This window comes from Hydra viridissima, unplaced genomic scaffold, assembly GCF_058129835.1.
Source record: "Hydra viridissima isolate aposymbiotic clone 2 unplaced genomic scaffold, HvirCarnegie_v1 scaffold_9, whole genome shotgun sequence".
In the NCBI taxonomy this organism is placed as follows: domain Eukaryota; kingdom Metazoa; phylum Cnidaria; class Hydrozoa; order Anthoathecata; family Hydridae; genus Hydra; species Hydra viridissima.
The window spans coordinates 2,958,791-2,974,855 of NW_028324308.1; the positions used below are offsets into that span (position 1 = coordinate 2,958,791).

Sequence of the window (16,065 nt, forward strand, 5' to 3'; positions counted from 1 at the left end):
TATGATTACGCTAATTGTAAAATGTTGCATGATTAGTGCTTTTTAATCTCTATAATTGTGCTAATTGTAAATGTAGGTATTTTTCTAAAAGATTTTGTTTCCACAGATTGCAGCACAGTATAAAGTTGTAAAGTTGTCTAGACATGCCATTTTAATATTTATGAAAACACAAAGCTTTGCTAAACTTTTTTTTTGTTGTTGGCAAGCACTTCAGAGATGCATTACTAATCTTATAATTTTTATTTAATTATGTGTTATTTATATCTTTTTCTTAAGGAAATATAATTGAATGTATAAAGAGAATCTTGACACAAATCTTATGGCGCAGATTCCATGGACGACTTTATAAAGAAAGTTTTTAATGCTTGTGATCGTGATCAAGACGGATATTTAGACAGGTAATAGTTAGTAGTATATTTTTTACAATCATGTTTTAAAAGAGTATAAAAGATAATGATGATTGTTTTTAGTCATCAATTTATTTACTTATAATGCTTTTAAAGAATTTAAAGAAAATGGACTAATGCCTAAAAACAATCATCATAATTATTATCATCACCATCATATATATATATATATATATATATATATATATATATATATATATATATATATATATATATATATATATATATATATATATATATATCTGTATGTGTGATTGTTTTAAGCAATATTAGAAGAAAATTTTTTAAAAGGTTGATTTTTAAAAATAAATGTTATATTTAAAAATATATATATATGAAATGGTAAAACCTTTTTTTACTCAGCATGGTATTTATACCCTCCTGTTAGTATATATTCATTTGTTTGTATACCATTTCTTATTAAAGAATATCAATTAAAGAGATGGCATAAATTTTAAATGAGAAAGCTTTAATTTTGCAACTTAATCAAAGTCTAAGTTTAAAAAAAAGTAATAATAAATAATAAGTTCCAACCATTGTGTTTATCTAGCAGATGATAAATTGTGATAAAAATATACAATGAAATTTTTTTTATCCAAAGAATTGAGATAAATAAGTAATAAATTTATTAAATAAACATTTTAAGGTATTTTACAACTCTTTTTATTTTCTATTCCTATTTATTTTAGTGTTTTCAATTATTCAGACAATTTTCAATGGTCTTATATAATTTTAGTTTTATTAAAACACATTAAATCACAGAAAGTGAAAGATTGTTTAACCATTATTTCTTTTGTATAAATTGCAATTTGCTTTGAGCAATAACAATTGATAAATAACTTTAAGTTGGTTTTTTGTATTCAGTAAGTGTTTGTATGTTGTGTAAACAAGCAAATGAATATCTTAAGGCGTATTGTTAGATTTTCTTGGTTTATTTATTTTAATGTCAGTAAACTTTCTATTGTCTACTAAATAAAAAGTCAAAAGCATGTGCTTGAAAATCTGTGTTTATAAATGTGTGAAATTTTTCTTCAATTATAATGTTGTCCATATGAAAGGTTTAAAGAAAGTACAATTTTTAAAAAGAGATGTGTGTAAATGTGGCAATATTTTATCAATGGGCATAATAGTTTCAGTATTATATTGCTTTTTTTAAAGTTTGTTTTATTGCCATAATTTTTTATAGAGATGAGTAAATAGTAGCTTTTCTTTGTTATGAACAGGTTGGATTTGGAAGAAGTCCGGAAACAGATTGGATTAGAAGGAAATATCTCTCAGATATTTGATCAGTTTGGTGCTACAGAGAGCGGAAAAATCTCATTTCAGCAATTTTGTGAGAACAGCGCCATTTTATTTGGAGATTTGAATCAATCTAGTTCAGACTCTTCTCCAGAGTATTTAACAGATTCTGATACTCAAGCACAAGAGCTTCAGGAGAAGCTAATTGCAAGAAATAAGAAGAATTCTTTGCAGAATTGTCAAGCACAAATGGACTCAGACGAAGTTAGAAAATTTGAAAGCAGAGGTAAAATGATTTCTTTTTTATGTGTTATTTGCAGCTATGTTGGTTGGGATCATATTTGATATTTTTTGTAAGAAAACACTTTCTTTTTTTTTTAACAATCAGAAAGCCCTCAAAATTACAATTTCATTAATGTTAAGAAATTATTACTACCCCCCAAAAAATTGTTATTGTAAAGGGATAGCACCTCGCCATTTACTTTTTTCAAAAGAAAATCAAGCTCTTGAATTAGAGTTGGAAGCAAGTAATCAACGAATCAAAAAGATTTCTGAAATGTGGGATACCAATCCACATAGAAAAAGTGGTGGTGGTATTGAAGATTATTTGGACCAAAAAACATTACTTCATCTTGAGAAGCTAAAAATTATAGATCCACCAAATGCAGAAAAAAAGGAAAATGAATCAACTTGCATTGATGATTTAGAACCAGGAGATTTAGCAACGGGACCTGATTATCTGGAAATGTCTAAAAAGGTTTGTTTCCTTCTTGTTAACTTTGGTTTTGAGAAATCTGAGTAATAATATTTAGTAACAAAAAATCTAATTTTAACTATAAATAATTAGATTAATTTATATTTACGCAATCATGGTGTAAATTGTTTATAAGCTATAATTGTATTAATTCACTATAATCTTTATTTTATCTAATATACACTTATGCTTTCTTTATATGCTGGTTCTTGAATTGATAAAAGCTCTACTAATTATTACTTCCTGTTTTCAAACTGTCTTAAATTACTTAATTGATAAAACAATAAGGTAGTCATTCCTAAAGAATTTGTTTATTGTTGTAAGATTAATTTCTGTTTGTTTTAATAGTTGTCATGTGAACTAAAACTTGTTTGCTTTTAAATATTACATATTTAAATGTTTTTTTTTAAAAAAAAAAAAACACATATAAATGATTTTTTATGCAAATTCATTCATTAAACTTTAAAAGCAAAAGTTAACTTAAAATAAATGTAATTTTGTCAACAACAAAATTTTTCTTTTCATCCTTTATCTTTCTAAATAGTTTTATTTTAGCATTTAATTAAACTGCAGATCATAAATAAATTAATGTTTGTATAAAAATTTTAGTTAAGTATAGATCTTTTTTGAAATTTGCATTCTGATTTTACAAATAATTTCCAAAAGCACTTTTTTTAGCTTCATTTAGCAGCTTTGACCCAGTATAAAAATGAAATACATGAGTTGCGTCAGAGATTTCAGGTGGTTCGTAAAGAAAGGGACTCCCTACTTAAAGAAAAGACACAGTGGTACAATGAGCAGCAAAAAATTCAGTTAGATTTTGAAGAAAAATTCCAATCTCAGGTAGTTGTTTTTTTTTTGTCACTTTGAATTTTTTTTTTTTAAAAAAAAATAAGAAATTTTAATGTCTTGTTTATTATTTATGAGGTGTTAATTACTTAGACAATGCGAATAACAGAATTGCAGAGTGTTATTGCAGAATTGAAGCGTAAGTTGCAAACTAAAAATGATAATAAAATTATTGAAGAAGAGGAAGAGGAAGCACAAAGTGGTTCAAGCTCAGATAGAGAAGTTCAAGGTTAGCATTTTAGAATATTTGAAACTGTTTCTGTAGTTAACCTTGGTATTTACTGCTTGGTTTGAATTAATAATGTAACAGATTTTAAAAATGATTGACTGGTTTAGTTAACAACACTGATTGCAAAAGAACTTATTTTTTGAATTGTCAGGCTCAAATGCATGTTCAGAATGTTCTTGTGATAATTGTGATCATCGCTTGGAAGAGGATGGACCAAACCAAGTAAATTATCTAGCAACAACTCATGAGGCTACTGGTGATAATCTAAGAGATGAACTTCTGAGTAATAAATCTTTACTAATCAATGATCTTCCCAAAAACAATATGGACAACAGTGAACCAACAACCAATGAGCTTTCTCAGCAGTTATCTCGAGTTCTTGGAGCATTAGAATCCACTATTGAGGACCACAAGCACAAAGTTGAAGCTGATTCTTCAACAATGTTGGAACCATCTTTGAAAGTTGAGGAGTCTTTAAAGGTAAGTTTAATAGTCTATCAACTAAGTACAACAGGCATGTGTTTAACAGTGCTTTATTTTCAAATTAATATTTGTGTATATAGGTAGACGATTCAAAACAACTTCAAGTCCAATTTGATATTTTGCTAAAACAAGTTGAAGCTCTAAAAAAAGACAAGCGGTTGTGTAAGTAACTATTTAGTATTTACTAAGTAACTTTACTATTGATTAATTATAAACTCATTAAACTGATTTTACTGATTTATTTAAAGGTTTTGTCTGAGTAATGAATATTGTAACTAACAATTCTTTACAAATACTATTATTATTTTAATTTTATAATTATTGTTATTAGAACTCTTAATACCAATATGTTTGTTTCTATTACCTATTATTTATTAGTTGTTGATACTATTAATTATTTATTGCTTTTATCATCATCACCATCATCATCATCATCATCATCATCATCATCATCATCATCATCATCATCATCATCATCATCATCATCATCATTATCATCATTATCATCATTATCATTATTATTGTTATCATTATTATCATTATTATTATTATTATTATTATTATTATTATTATTATTATTATTATTATTATTATTATTATTATTATTATTATTATTATTATTATTATTATTATTATTATTGTTGTTATTGTTATTGTTATTATTATTATTATTATTATTATTATTATTATTATTATTATTATTATTATTATTATTATTATTATTATTATTATTATTATTATTATTATTATTATTATTATTATTATTATTATTATTATTAATTATCATTATTATCATTATTGTTAATGTAGTGTTTATAAAAAAAAGTTGTTTCCTTGTCTTGATTTATATTTTATAGAAATAGAAACACTAGTAAACTTTACTCAATCATGAAGAGATTTTTTCAATTGTATTTTTCTGATTTTAATTGGTTAATCTGGTTTGTTAGAAAAAGAATTATATTTTTTAGTAGAAAAGCAGCTTTACAACATCAATGTACAGGGGTATGTCTATCAAAAAGGAAACACAACTCATGTAGAAGATGTAAGACTATTTTTTAAACATGAATATTTTTTAGATTTTCTGCTGTTTAAGTTAACAAAGGTATAAGTTTAAAAGGAATACACAGTAAACAGAAAGTTTTGTAAAAAACACTGGGAAGTTCTGCTCTAAACTTTTTTCCTTTAATAAATTCAGTGATAAAGACTATCAAAAATTACAAAACAACAAAATGTATTACACAAAATTTTTTGACTAATATTCCTTTAAAAGATAAAAATAAGATTAAAAAACACAGATTTACAATTTGTTATCTAAGTCTTATCATTTTAGAGTTTTGAGGCATGACCTTTATCTTAAGACCTCATTAACATTTTAAGGCATCATCATTATTTTTAGGCATATCATTAAATTTACTTAGTATATTAGTTTTGTATAGGTTCAGCTGCATTATTGCATTACTACTTTATGATTAACTCTTCTTATGGAATCAAGCAACAATCCTTTATTTTTAAAGTGTCTTTTGAATTAAAGAATTTTTATTTTGAAAGCATCTATCAATTTCAGGAGTTTGCCAAACTTAGACAAGAAAATAACTATCTTCGCTCAAAATTAAAAAAAGCAGAACAGGAATTGGAAGAGATTAAGGCAGCAAATGCATCCATACTTGAAGAAAAGGAAAAACTAAAGAAAAAGGTTTTAATGTTAAAGAGTTGTATTCTAAATATAAAAGTTATCTAATTTTCTAATTACCTATTTTTATTTATAACTATACTGATTTTGTTCACAGAATTTTTCTTTAAACTAGAATCGTTCTTTACAAGACTCTCTTGATGGAAAAATACGAGAATCTGTCCCTGAGGTTCCTCATGGATCATATGGCCATGCCCGCTCCCATTCCACTCACCTTGACTGGAATCACTCATCACAATCTTTACAACGCTCAACAAGCTCTGCAGCAGATATAAGTGCACCAGGTAAAGGGCAAAAGCGATGTAATAGTCTTGACAACCGTCAATCAATTCTAAGATCTCCTGCAGTTCAACGTAGAGGATCAGATATTCAGAACATACCATCTTCTAGACAAAGTACTAGTAATCTTCATAATGCCCCTAGTGTTCAAGGGTTTAGTGAGAAAGGTTACATAACAAGTCCTGATAATAGCCTTAGACGAGGTCAACACATGATGGATTCAAGTGACCTGGGTTCATCAATAGGAGATGAGTCGCAACGTAGTGATGTGAAGCAAATTATGGTACTTTTACTATTCTTTTTTTTCATTGAATGTTTTGATTTACTTAATTACCAGTTTTCTTATTAAAATCTTTTATGCTTATTATAGAATCGAATATTGCGTGGAAGAATCCCTGAAACATTACTGCATTCCTTGCTTACATACACAAGATTTGATCAAATACTAAAAGCTCTTGTTCATCATTTTCTTTCAGAGATTGATGAGCGATCTAAAGAAGGTTTTATTTTTATTATTGAGACAAATGTAAAAAAGGTTTTTCGTAAGTTTCTTAAAATTTTTTTTGTCCCTTGAAATATTTTTAACAAAGTTTAAACTATTTAGCAAATATTGATTTGGAGCGATTGGAAAGCCGCTTGTTACATATGCAGTCTCAAAATGATCTCCTTATTCTAAACCTAGATGAAAGCAAACAAAATTCAGAGCGATTGAGTTTACTGTGTGGTAAATATGAATCAAATAGTACAGCCTGGTCCCTTGCATTGCAGAATACTGAACAGCTTTTAGAGACTTATGAAGTCATGCTTCAACTTCAAGAAAGTGAAGCAGATATATATGCAGCCAACTGTCACGCTGCAGGAGTGGGCAACTTTGATACAATTAAATCGCTCACATCAACAAGGTCTTCTCAATCAAATATTTCCATTGAGTCGTTAATTGCGTCTAATCAGCAACAATTTGGGTATGTTGATGATGAAGATCTTATTAAAAATTCACACAGTAAACGGAGAAGTGCTGAGGCACAAGCCAAACTATTACTACATAAACTGGACAAAAAGTATGAGAATATGATTACTGACGAAGAAACAAAAAATGATGAGATGAGCTATCAAAGTCGAACAAGTACAGGTAGCTCTCAGAATTCCACTCACATTGACACTCTATCTAAAGATGAAGAGCAAAGGTTGCGAGAGTATATTCAAATGTTAAAGTCAGAACGTGATACTTATAAAGGTACAGTCATCGAATTAGAGTCTGTACATGAATATCGTGATAGAATACAAGGAATGTCCTCAGAACATTATTCGGAAAGAGTTCATGAGCTCAACATTGATCTTGAAACTGCAGTAATTTTACAAGAGATGCAGGCGCTGAAAGAGGAACGCGCCGAACTAAAGCACCGAATATATTTACTAGATAAAGAGAAACGAGCACAGGAACTTAAATTAAACTCTAGGGAAGCTCAAGAACAAGCGTACATTGTTCATATTGAGCATCTGAAATTCGAACTGAAAGAGCAAATAAAAAAAAGAAAAGCACTGATGAAGGAGAAAAGAATAAAGGATGTCGGCCATGTAAGTCTTTTTTATACTCTTGAAATATCGAAAATTTCAATTTTGATTTTATTGTTTATGAATTTAAATAGTTAACTTTAGGACGACGATGCTCTTTCGCTGTCCAGCAGTAGTACTCATAATGCAAACTATCCTAACGATGGAGCATCTACGTATCCCTCCTCCGAGGAATTTCCATTAGACGAAACTACTAGAAGTGAAAAGCATTTAAAATCTAGAATAAACGAACTTGTAGAAACACTCGAAAAACTTACAAAAAACTCTGAAATAAGGCATAAACAAACAGCTGAGTATATTTCTGATCTAAAGCGCGCCAATGGCGCTTTAGTAACAGCATACGAGAAAGCTAAAAAAAGACATGCTAGTAGGTTAAAGAAATTTGAACAGCAGCTCGTACAGATGGCTGAAAAATACCAGCAACAAGTAAGATAATATTTTCTTTAACACAATACTATATTTAATGCTTTTGCATATATTATAGAAAGTAAGATCGATTGCATTTTGTCTTATTTAGGTTCGTGCTCTAAAAGAACAGATAGTCATTTTGAAAGAAACCCCTCCTAACGCATCACTGCCGCATACAGAGACCTCGTTATAAAATAGAAAGCAGCATTTGTTTGCTCAAATTATTAAAGCTTTAAAATTTTTTAAACAAATGAACACTTGATAGATTTTACTTTTTTGGAACTGTTTTTTTAGAAAAAATATCTAAAAATTTATTTTTCTATTTTTTAATTAAACTGTGTCTTTTTTTACCAAACTTCTTATGTTTTGCCCGTGTAACGAAAACTTCATAGTCAATCTTAGATATGAATAATTATGATAATAAATATAACAACTATGATTGGCTTTAAAATGTTTAAAGTGATGACTTTGAATTATATATATTATTTACATCATCTTTATTTGATACAAACTCCTTTTCATCACAAAAATAACTTGTGCCTATTAAAAATTCTGCACCGCTTTAAACTTGTTACAGAAATTCTTTTTTTTTTAAAAAAAAATGATTTTCATTTTTTCGTTCCTCTTTTTTACTTACACTTTTTTATATTTCATTTAAACCCGCAGTTTTGTTTCATTTACGTTCAACATATTAAATCAAGTACTTCTCATCTGTAATTGTTATGTCCGCTTCAGCTTCCCTTTAAAATTTTAATTTTTAACCGTCAAAGAAAAGAAACTCGTTTTAATAAACAATAATTTAGATTCGCGCGTTTTTTTTTTTTTTTTTTTTGTTTTTTTTTTTAAATCCGTGTACAGAGCTCTTTTTGTTTTAGGGAAACCAACACAGGACATGTAAATTATGTACCATTTGGAAACAATAAGACTTCTTTTTTTCATATTTTATTTTACATGATTTACTGCGCTCAATACTGAAATATTTATGAGGTTCACAATATGTGAAATATCCATCAATGCTGAGTACTTTCTTTGGCAAATTCTTTCAGAAATCGCTATAAAAAAAAAATCTCTGGACCATTTAAATCATGAATTCAAATGTCTCCTGCTTTCATTCTATAAATTTTCGTTTTTCGTAATTTTTTTAACTTCTGTATTTGGGAAGTATCCATTTCTTTCTTGATTGTACTTTTAATTCTTTTTTTTTTTTTTTTTTTTTAAGCCTCTTCTTCGCATAAAGTGATCGTTATTAGCTAATTCCTTTAAGAAGGTAAAAGCTGCTCGACTTTTTTATTTTTTTCGTTCATTTCTGTGTAAAGATCAAGCGCTTCAATATCAGTTTCTAGCTTCTCGTTCCATTTTTGGTCAACTAACAAATCTTCACTCAATATTGTTTGAATTTCTTTTCCCATTTTTTCGACGATGAACAAGTGATATGGAACTATTGTTTTATATGAATAAATAAATAGTATAATAGATAATAAAATAAAACCATTTGCGCATAAAAACGTCCATCTTGGTCCATGCTCTATGTACATAAATGTTACTAAAGTCGGACCTACTGTTCTTGCCAAACCACCGGATGCGCCTAAGAAGCTTTGCATCACACCCTAAAAGAGATAATTAAAAAAAGATAGATAACGCTATTCAAGAGTTAGTGAAAAAACCAACGCAGTAGTTTAATTTACCTGGGGTTCAGATGACAGTATTTTTGAATATATAGATGCGATGAAAACAAGAGTAAGCGGATAACCGATTGATAGCAATACCATTCCTACAATAACTTGGAAAAGATTTATTTTGGAAGTATTTTTACACCATTTGTATTCCGCAGGACATCCTACTTTAGAGGTGTTGTTTGATAGTGGATTCAAATCTAAAAACGGAATTGAATTTTTTTTTTTGGTTCATTTGCAGAGATTTAGATTATTTCATTTTCTCTGGAAAAAAAGTTATATTTATAACATATACCTTTAATAAGAGGAGTTTCGTTTCCCCAAGGTAGATAAACTGCAAAGCCTATAAAAATGAGAACTAACCCAAAGAGCAGCAATTTTCTTTCGTTAAATCTAAAATTAGTAAGAATAACATTTAGCTTATATTCGTGAGCTTTGCTTACTTAAAACTAACCCTCTAAGTGTGTTACCTTTTCTCTAATATATCAGCTGCTATGAAAGATATAATTGCTATTACACCAGCAGCCAGGAATATAAAGCTCACCCAAAGTGTTGCTTGTTCGCCGTTCCATGCAAACATATCCATCGAAAGGGGTGCCAGAATCCTTTATATTAAAAAAAAGTCGTAGTTTAAATAATGTAAGATTGTTGTATTTGCAACTATTTTCTTGCATTTAAATAAGAAAAATAGCTTACGTCTCTTGTACTGCAAATGCATTTTGTACCGCAAAGTATACAAATATGTTTACTATAATGGCGGTTGTATTTCTCGATAGTTTAGAGTTGTTATTTTCGCAAATTCCTTCTAAATAAAAAAATAAATAAAAACTTGAAAATTTTCTCAGATTTTCCTTTATTTATCTTGCTTTTTAACGAAAAGATTGGAAAAAAATTTTTTGCATTTTAGAGAAAATGCAAGTACTCTACATTGATAGCCTTCTTTCGGCAGTTAATTAATCTTTTGGCCGAGTAAAGATCTGTCAGAATGAGGGAGAGTAAAGATCTGTCAGAATGAGGGAGAGCAAAATTTGGTAATGAACAAAGTATTTTATTTTATTCAGTTGTTTTAAAACATGCCACGCTCTGAATACGAAAGTTTGTCTCTTTGAACTTCTGTGTATGAAGAATGGTTATTTCTCTTAACTCAAAATCAACTCGTAAAACGATTAAAGACTGAAAAAAAAACATCGGTTAAAAGCAGCAAAAACCTGCTTTAGGAGTTTTTTTACAGCATTAGAAACTAAGAATGCTGTAAAAAAAAAAAAGATGAGAAAAGAAAAAAATTTTGCTTAAAGCTCTTTGTTAACTGTTTTGAGGACTTTTGCTTAAAGCCCTTTGTTAACTGTTTTGAGGACTAAGCTCAAACTTAAGCATTTTCGGACAAAGCTACGGCACATGCCGTTGATGTGTTTTGTGAGTTAATAAAAATGAAAATCAAAGGAACAATTCGGAAAGAGAATTATTAACAAATTTTCTATAAAAATGTCGTTTCATCTGGATAATGATCGGTCAGCACTAATTTTTCCCAGCAAGATTCCCGACCTAAAGGAGACATTCAAGCTATACGAACTTTTCTACAGTTGAAACTCCGTAATAATCTTGCTACCTCAATCCCTTGATTTGTTTACTCGTATTTGTGAGATTTTTTGGATAAAATTTTTTAAAACTTAAACTTAAAATTTGTTGAAATTTGGTTGAAACCCAAAACACGTAATAAAAATAATAATACATCGTATCATGAAAAATTACTGAAATAAAAATGAGTTAACTTTATTTTTATTAAGTAAATGATTTTTGTTTGTTGTTGGTTTTATTTATATTTACGTTCCCCTTTCCCCCCCCCCCCCCCCCTCCGTCTCAGAAAATAGAAAAAAGTAATACAGAGTTTTACACAAGTTTTTTTTACTGATGTTATTGACAGCCAAACTCCCTCAAATTATCAATCATATTATTCCGAAGATAGATAAGAATTAGTTCTTAATTAAATTCGATAAGAATTTTGCTTAATATTTAACAAGTTTAAAAGAAAACGTGGTTCTTACTGAATTTTTGCACCGTAGCATCATTTTCTTGATCTTTATAAATGTCTACTCGATGCTCGCTGTACCAGATTAATATAACAACTGCGTTTAATGCTGTTACAAATAAGCTGGCAAACGCAGGCGCAGTGTATACGTTTAGGTGAACTTTTAAAGCGGGAATATCAACTCCGTTATCTCCCAAAGGAACCGCTAACAACTGAGCAACTAAAGTATATGAGCTTGAGTTTAGTAAACGTAAGCTTAGCATACTCTTAATAACAAGCTTTTTCTTAAATTAAAATTTTTTTTACTATTGATTGTAAAATTTTCTCACTTGGGCCAAATGAAAAACCTAATCCTTGAGCAATTGACATGTGTGACATAACTTTCGTTCTCTCTTTTAGGGTTGTAGATTCTGCTGCTACGGCTCTCGAAACAACGTTGGTACCTTTTTAAAGAACAAAGTAGTAAAAAAAAAAAAAAAAAAGCAATAAAAAAATCATAGTAGAAAACAATAGTTATGCTCGCTTCAGCTTCTCTTTTAAATTTTAATCCACTGTAAAAGAAAAAAAACTTTATTAATTTAAATTTTTGCGCTTTTTTTTTTTTTTTTTTTTTTTTTTTTTTTTCAAATCCCGTGTACACACTCTCTACGCTTATTATTTTTTCCATATTTATTTTCTTACCCGTGGACAAACCAATAATGGTTCTGGAAAAGATGACCATCGAAACTCCATATTTACCACACGATTGAGCGTAGCCGTATAGTAGGTTACCAAGTCCAAAGAGCAGTAAGGAAATAAGTAACGGTGGAGTCGATCCTCGTTTGTTACTTAAGTATCCCATAAAGAAATCTACTACGATTCCACCCAATTGAAAACCGATGTTTGCCCATCCAACATAAAGAGGCGAGATGCTAGAATCAATCTGAAAGGCAACGTCTTGAGGTTTAATTAAAACACTACAACGCTTCAAATATGTTCAAAATAAACACAAATACTTTTATAGTTCAATTAAATTGCAGCATATTTTTATACATTTTAAAATTTAGTCCACATGTAACAAATTAATATTTACATCATGTTTTAAAACGCTATTTGCATGATTTAAAATGCATATTTTATAAATTCATAAGTTAAATATATTCCTAAAGAGTTCTTTTTATTGTATTTTTATTTAGTAATTTTTATTTGGTAGTTTATTTGCAAAAGTCTGATTTTCGCAAATAGACTACCAAAAAAAAAAAGAACATCCTTCGTTGGCAAATTAAATTAACTAGTTTCCACATTAGTATTTTTTAAATAGAGAGAGTTTGAATATATTTTTAAATATCGTCTTAAAGTTATTTGAAAGCTTCGTCAAATAGAAATATTACCCACGAATGAAATCTCAGAACAAACGAGTACAATGTTCTCCTTAACGTTAAAGTTTTGAAAAATATCTTGAGGAATATTGGAAATTCGGAATGTTTAGAATTTTATTGGATTTGAACGACCATTTAAAACTCATAAACATTTTTTAAGTAGTTTTGAAAAGAAAATTAACAGATTACAAATTGAGGAATCTGATGTTTAACAATTATGTCATCTTTTATCGCTGTAAATGTTTGTAATGTTACCTTTAACAAGTAAGGATAGATAGATGCGAGGACAATGGAGAAAGCTAAAAAAGAAAAATAGAAAAATGGATAATGAAAAATCAAGTCTTTATTCTTTGAATTTTTTTTTTTTTTTATTGAACTCGTTCATCAGATTCAAAAAAAAAAAAAGATGAAACCCACTTCGCGAAGATTTTATCTTCAGCGTCCTACGATCATTTTATTGATTACAAAAAAATTAAAAAAAAAAAAAAAAAATTACATAAGCTATCGAAGAACATGGTCACATAAAGAATTTTTATTGATCGCCATCTTTTTTTCTTTTCATCCTTGGTTTCGTTTTCAGCTGCCAGCAATTTTTTTCTTAAAAATCAATGATTAACTATTTGTTTTAGATGTATAATAGAATAATTAAAAAAATATTTAGAACCACATCATTTTGGATAGTAAATAAAACGGTAAGAATTCAATTAAATATTAGAAAGGAAACCTTTAGGAAACGATGCATAAATAACGACACGCAACAAATGGTGTTGTTAATAATCAAATAATTAAATTTAAAATACCACCTACCGAAACAGCCTCATTCTGCAGTCTTTAAGATGTTAGAAAACTCTAAACCAAGCTGTTCCGAAATGCTTTTTTTTTTATCTACTGCAGACTTAACAGCAAAAAAGCTAATTGTATGTTTTAACTAAAACTTTAATTGCCGTTGTCGCCTTTATAATACCTACTTTGGAACTTATGAATAACTCCATTATTCCTTAATCTTTTTATTTCCACAAAGGCTGGTATTGAATTTGGTCTAAAACAAAATCTTGTTAGACTTGGCAAATAAATAAAATAAATCTACTTTGCAAAAATAAATCTGCTTTGCAAAAATTGTTGTGAATCCAAAGAAAAAGAACTGAAACGGTCTTTTTTTCCTTTTCATGAGACTTAGAGCTGCTAAAGGTAGTTGAAAGTATTTTAAAAAAAGACTTTTGTGCTCTGCTTCCTATGGTTTTCGCTTCAAATAACTTTGGGGATTATTTTGTCAATGTACGATTGAAATACATTAAAATAACAATCGGCTTAATTCCGCCGCCACCAAGTTTGACGTGGTGAAATGGAAGACTGAATAGTTCGAATAGTTACGTAATGAAAAGCTTCAAATACGCACTCTACAAGTGATTTGTAATTGAAATAGCTTTTGTTTTTCTTAAATGTAATTAACGATATTTATAATCTATTAATAACCTGTAATTTTAATATGATGAAGCTCAATAAACTCAAAGGTTCTTAATTTATGATTAAAACAAAAAAAAATTTCAAACAAAATTCCTTAAAGTTTTCAGTCATTTAAACCAATTTTAAGCCATCTTAGCAATAATCCAAAATTATTTCGTTTTAGTAATTTTTCCTGTTTAAAAAAAGGGGATTTTAAATAACTTTTGGCGGTATTTAAATTGCTCTGCTGAAGCCAAATCACACTTCCGAACCCTCTATTCTGAATGGGGATTTTCTTTTCTGATATGCTAACAGATTATTATTAAAAACACTTGTGTAATCCAGCTTAAGCTTTGCGTTAGACATAGTCAAAACATTTAAACATATCCAATTCCAACAAAACTTGGCTTAAAATAATCCTAATCCCTGCAGATTATGCATAGTTTTATCGCGCAGCAATCAAGGAATCGAAAAAATTACATTCATAGTTGTGCAAAAGCAAGTGAATGAAGCTTTTTGCTGCTTCTTTTAGGAACAGCTGAATGTTAAATGACGTTCATTCAAAATTAATTCCAGCTACCGTTGCATCTTAGCTTGTTAGCTTGAATGCAACATCTTAGTAATTATATTTCCCAATTCTCAACCGTTTGTGTATATTTTATTGTTCACCATCAAAATATTTTTTGTCGTTTTTAATCAATTGAAAAAGCTCTGTAAAAGTAACAAAAGATCCATGAAAATTGCATTGAAATGTATTTGAAATTCCGCCTCCTAAAATTGACCTTTTCGGAAAATCTAAAATGAGCAGTTTTAGTTATAGTAAAGCATATGTATGTGAAACGAAAAACCACTTTTAAATTCTGTCCAAATTCACTCACTTTGATTTTAAGTGATTGTGACCTTTTCTTTTATTATTGTCATTAGGTTTTCATTTTTACGACTTCTCCACAACCCAGTGGGCATCCATCGTCCGCACGACGTTCGTAAAACGTTGTGCGGACGTTGCATGACCACTGGGAAGATGTCCATGAGCTTACTCTAAGAATTGAAATCCGATTCAAAACTCTCTGATCAACTTCGCAAGAATACAGGTTTAAGCATGATGAAAAATGAGATTTTTAATCGATCTTAAGAAAGACACTGTGTTTCTTAAAGATTGAATAAAAACCTGTAAATCATGCATCTACAATTCTGTTTATTATAAAAGTAATTTTCGCGTAATTTTCCAGTGATTGATCCGATAATCATACGTAATTTTCCAGTCATTGACTCTGATCAATTGAAAAACTTTTTCAATAATTTTATCTTATTTTTTGTGTTGTCATTCCCAAAAAAGTAACAAAAAAAAAAAATCGTATCACTCATCAGTTTCTCACATTTTAACATTAAAAAATATTATTAGTTTGGCAAATGTTATTAGGTTGGCAACAAGTTGTAATGTTTTAAAGTTGGTAGTAAAATCAATTGTAATTAGGTCGGTATTTCTGATAAATAGCACAGCTGTTTGTTTTCTTCCAGTTAAAATATAACTTCGCATCGCAGTGTTTCACTTCTATGCTTTTAATTCAAACTCGAAGTATCGCTGATCGCGGTTGTAATTCAAACTCGAAGTACGCCAGATCGTGGTTGTCATTCAAACTCGAAGTATCGCTAAT

At 28.8% G+C, this 16,065-nt stretch overlaps 2 protein-coding genes across 6 annotated transcripts; one reads left to right on the forward strand and one right to left on the reverse strand.

The window, feature by feature from the left end:
• The first annotated feature begins 243 nt into the window (after positions 1-243).
• LOC145185459 (colorectal mutant cancer protein-like) lies at positions 244-8,224 on the forward strand. Of its 5 annotated transcripts, none has more exons than XM_090097021.1 (14): positions 244-398; positions 1,631-1,932; positions 2,108-2,403; positions 3,079-3,243; positions 3,343-3,478; positions 3,630-3,958; positions 4,042-4,123; positions 4,930-5,003; positions 5,526-5,654; positions 5,767-6,213; positions 6,301-6,430; positions 6,535-7,505; positions 7,587-7,928; positions 8,020-8,224. In XM_090097021.1, exons 1-14 carry the CDS (start codon positions 334-336, stop codon positions 8,101-8,103), a joined length of 3,552 nt encoding a protein of 1,183 aa, XP_089953147.1. In that variant the 5' UTR covers positions 244-333; the 3' UTR covers positions 8,104-8,224. The 5 variants fall into 5 exon arrangements, with proteins under 5 accessions (XP_089953147.1, XP_089953148.1, XP_089953149.1 ...); XM_090097022.1 differs by having other exon boundaries at positions 2,141-2,403; XM_090097023.1 differs by lacking the exon at positions 244-398 and adding an exon at positions 917-1,053.
• Positions 8,225-9,096: 872 nt separating this feature from the next.
• Positions 9,097-14,214, reverse strand: LOC145185756 (major facilitator superfamily domain-containing protein 8-like). Its single transcript, XM_090097026.1, has 11 exons — positions 13,775-14,214; positions 13,464-13,564; positions 13,223-13,266; positions 12,291-12,531; positions 11,939-12,052; positions 11,626-11,829; positions 10,280-10,388; positions 10,054-10,188; positions 9,879-9,976; positions 9,596-9,783; positions 9,097-9,517 (listed from the first exon to the last, which is right to left on the reverse strand). The coding sequence occupies exons 1-11, from the start codon at positions 13,786-13,788 to the stop codon at positions 9,170-9,172; spliced, it is 1,596 nt and encodes a 531-aa protein (XP_089953152.1). The 5' UTR covers positions 13,789-14,214; the 3' UTR covers positions 9,097-9,169.
• Positions 14,215-16,065: the final 1,851 nt, after the last annotated feature.

Bases quoted from the DNA above. Each gene is read 5' to 3' on its own strand.
- LOC145185459 (XM_090097021.1), top strand. From the start codon at position 334: ATGGACGACTTTATAAAGAAAGTTTTTAATGCTTGTGATCGTGATCAA. The intron at 6,431-6,534 runs GTTTTATTTTTA...TAAACTATTTAG, and splicing joins TGATGAGCGATCTAAAGAAG to CAAATATTGATTTGGAGCGA. The intron at 7,929-8,019 runs GTAAGATAATAT...TGTCTTATTTAG, and splicing joins CTGAAAAATACCAGCAACAA to GTTCGTGCTCTAAAAGAACA.
- LOC145185756 (XM_090097026.1), bottom strand. The intron at 12,053-12,290 runs GTAAGAAAATAA...TTCTTTAAAAAG, and splicing joins CATTATTGGTTTGTCCACGG to GTACCAACGTTGTTTCGAGA. The intron at 9,784-9,878 runs GTATATGTTATA...TTCCGTTTTTAG, and splicing joins CGAAACTCCTCTTATTAAAG to ATTTGAATCCACTATCAAAC.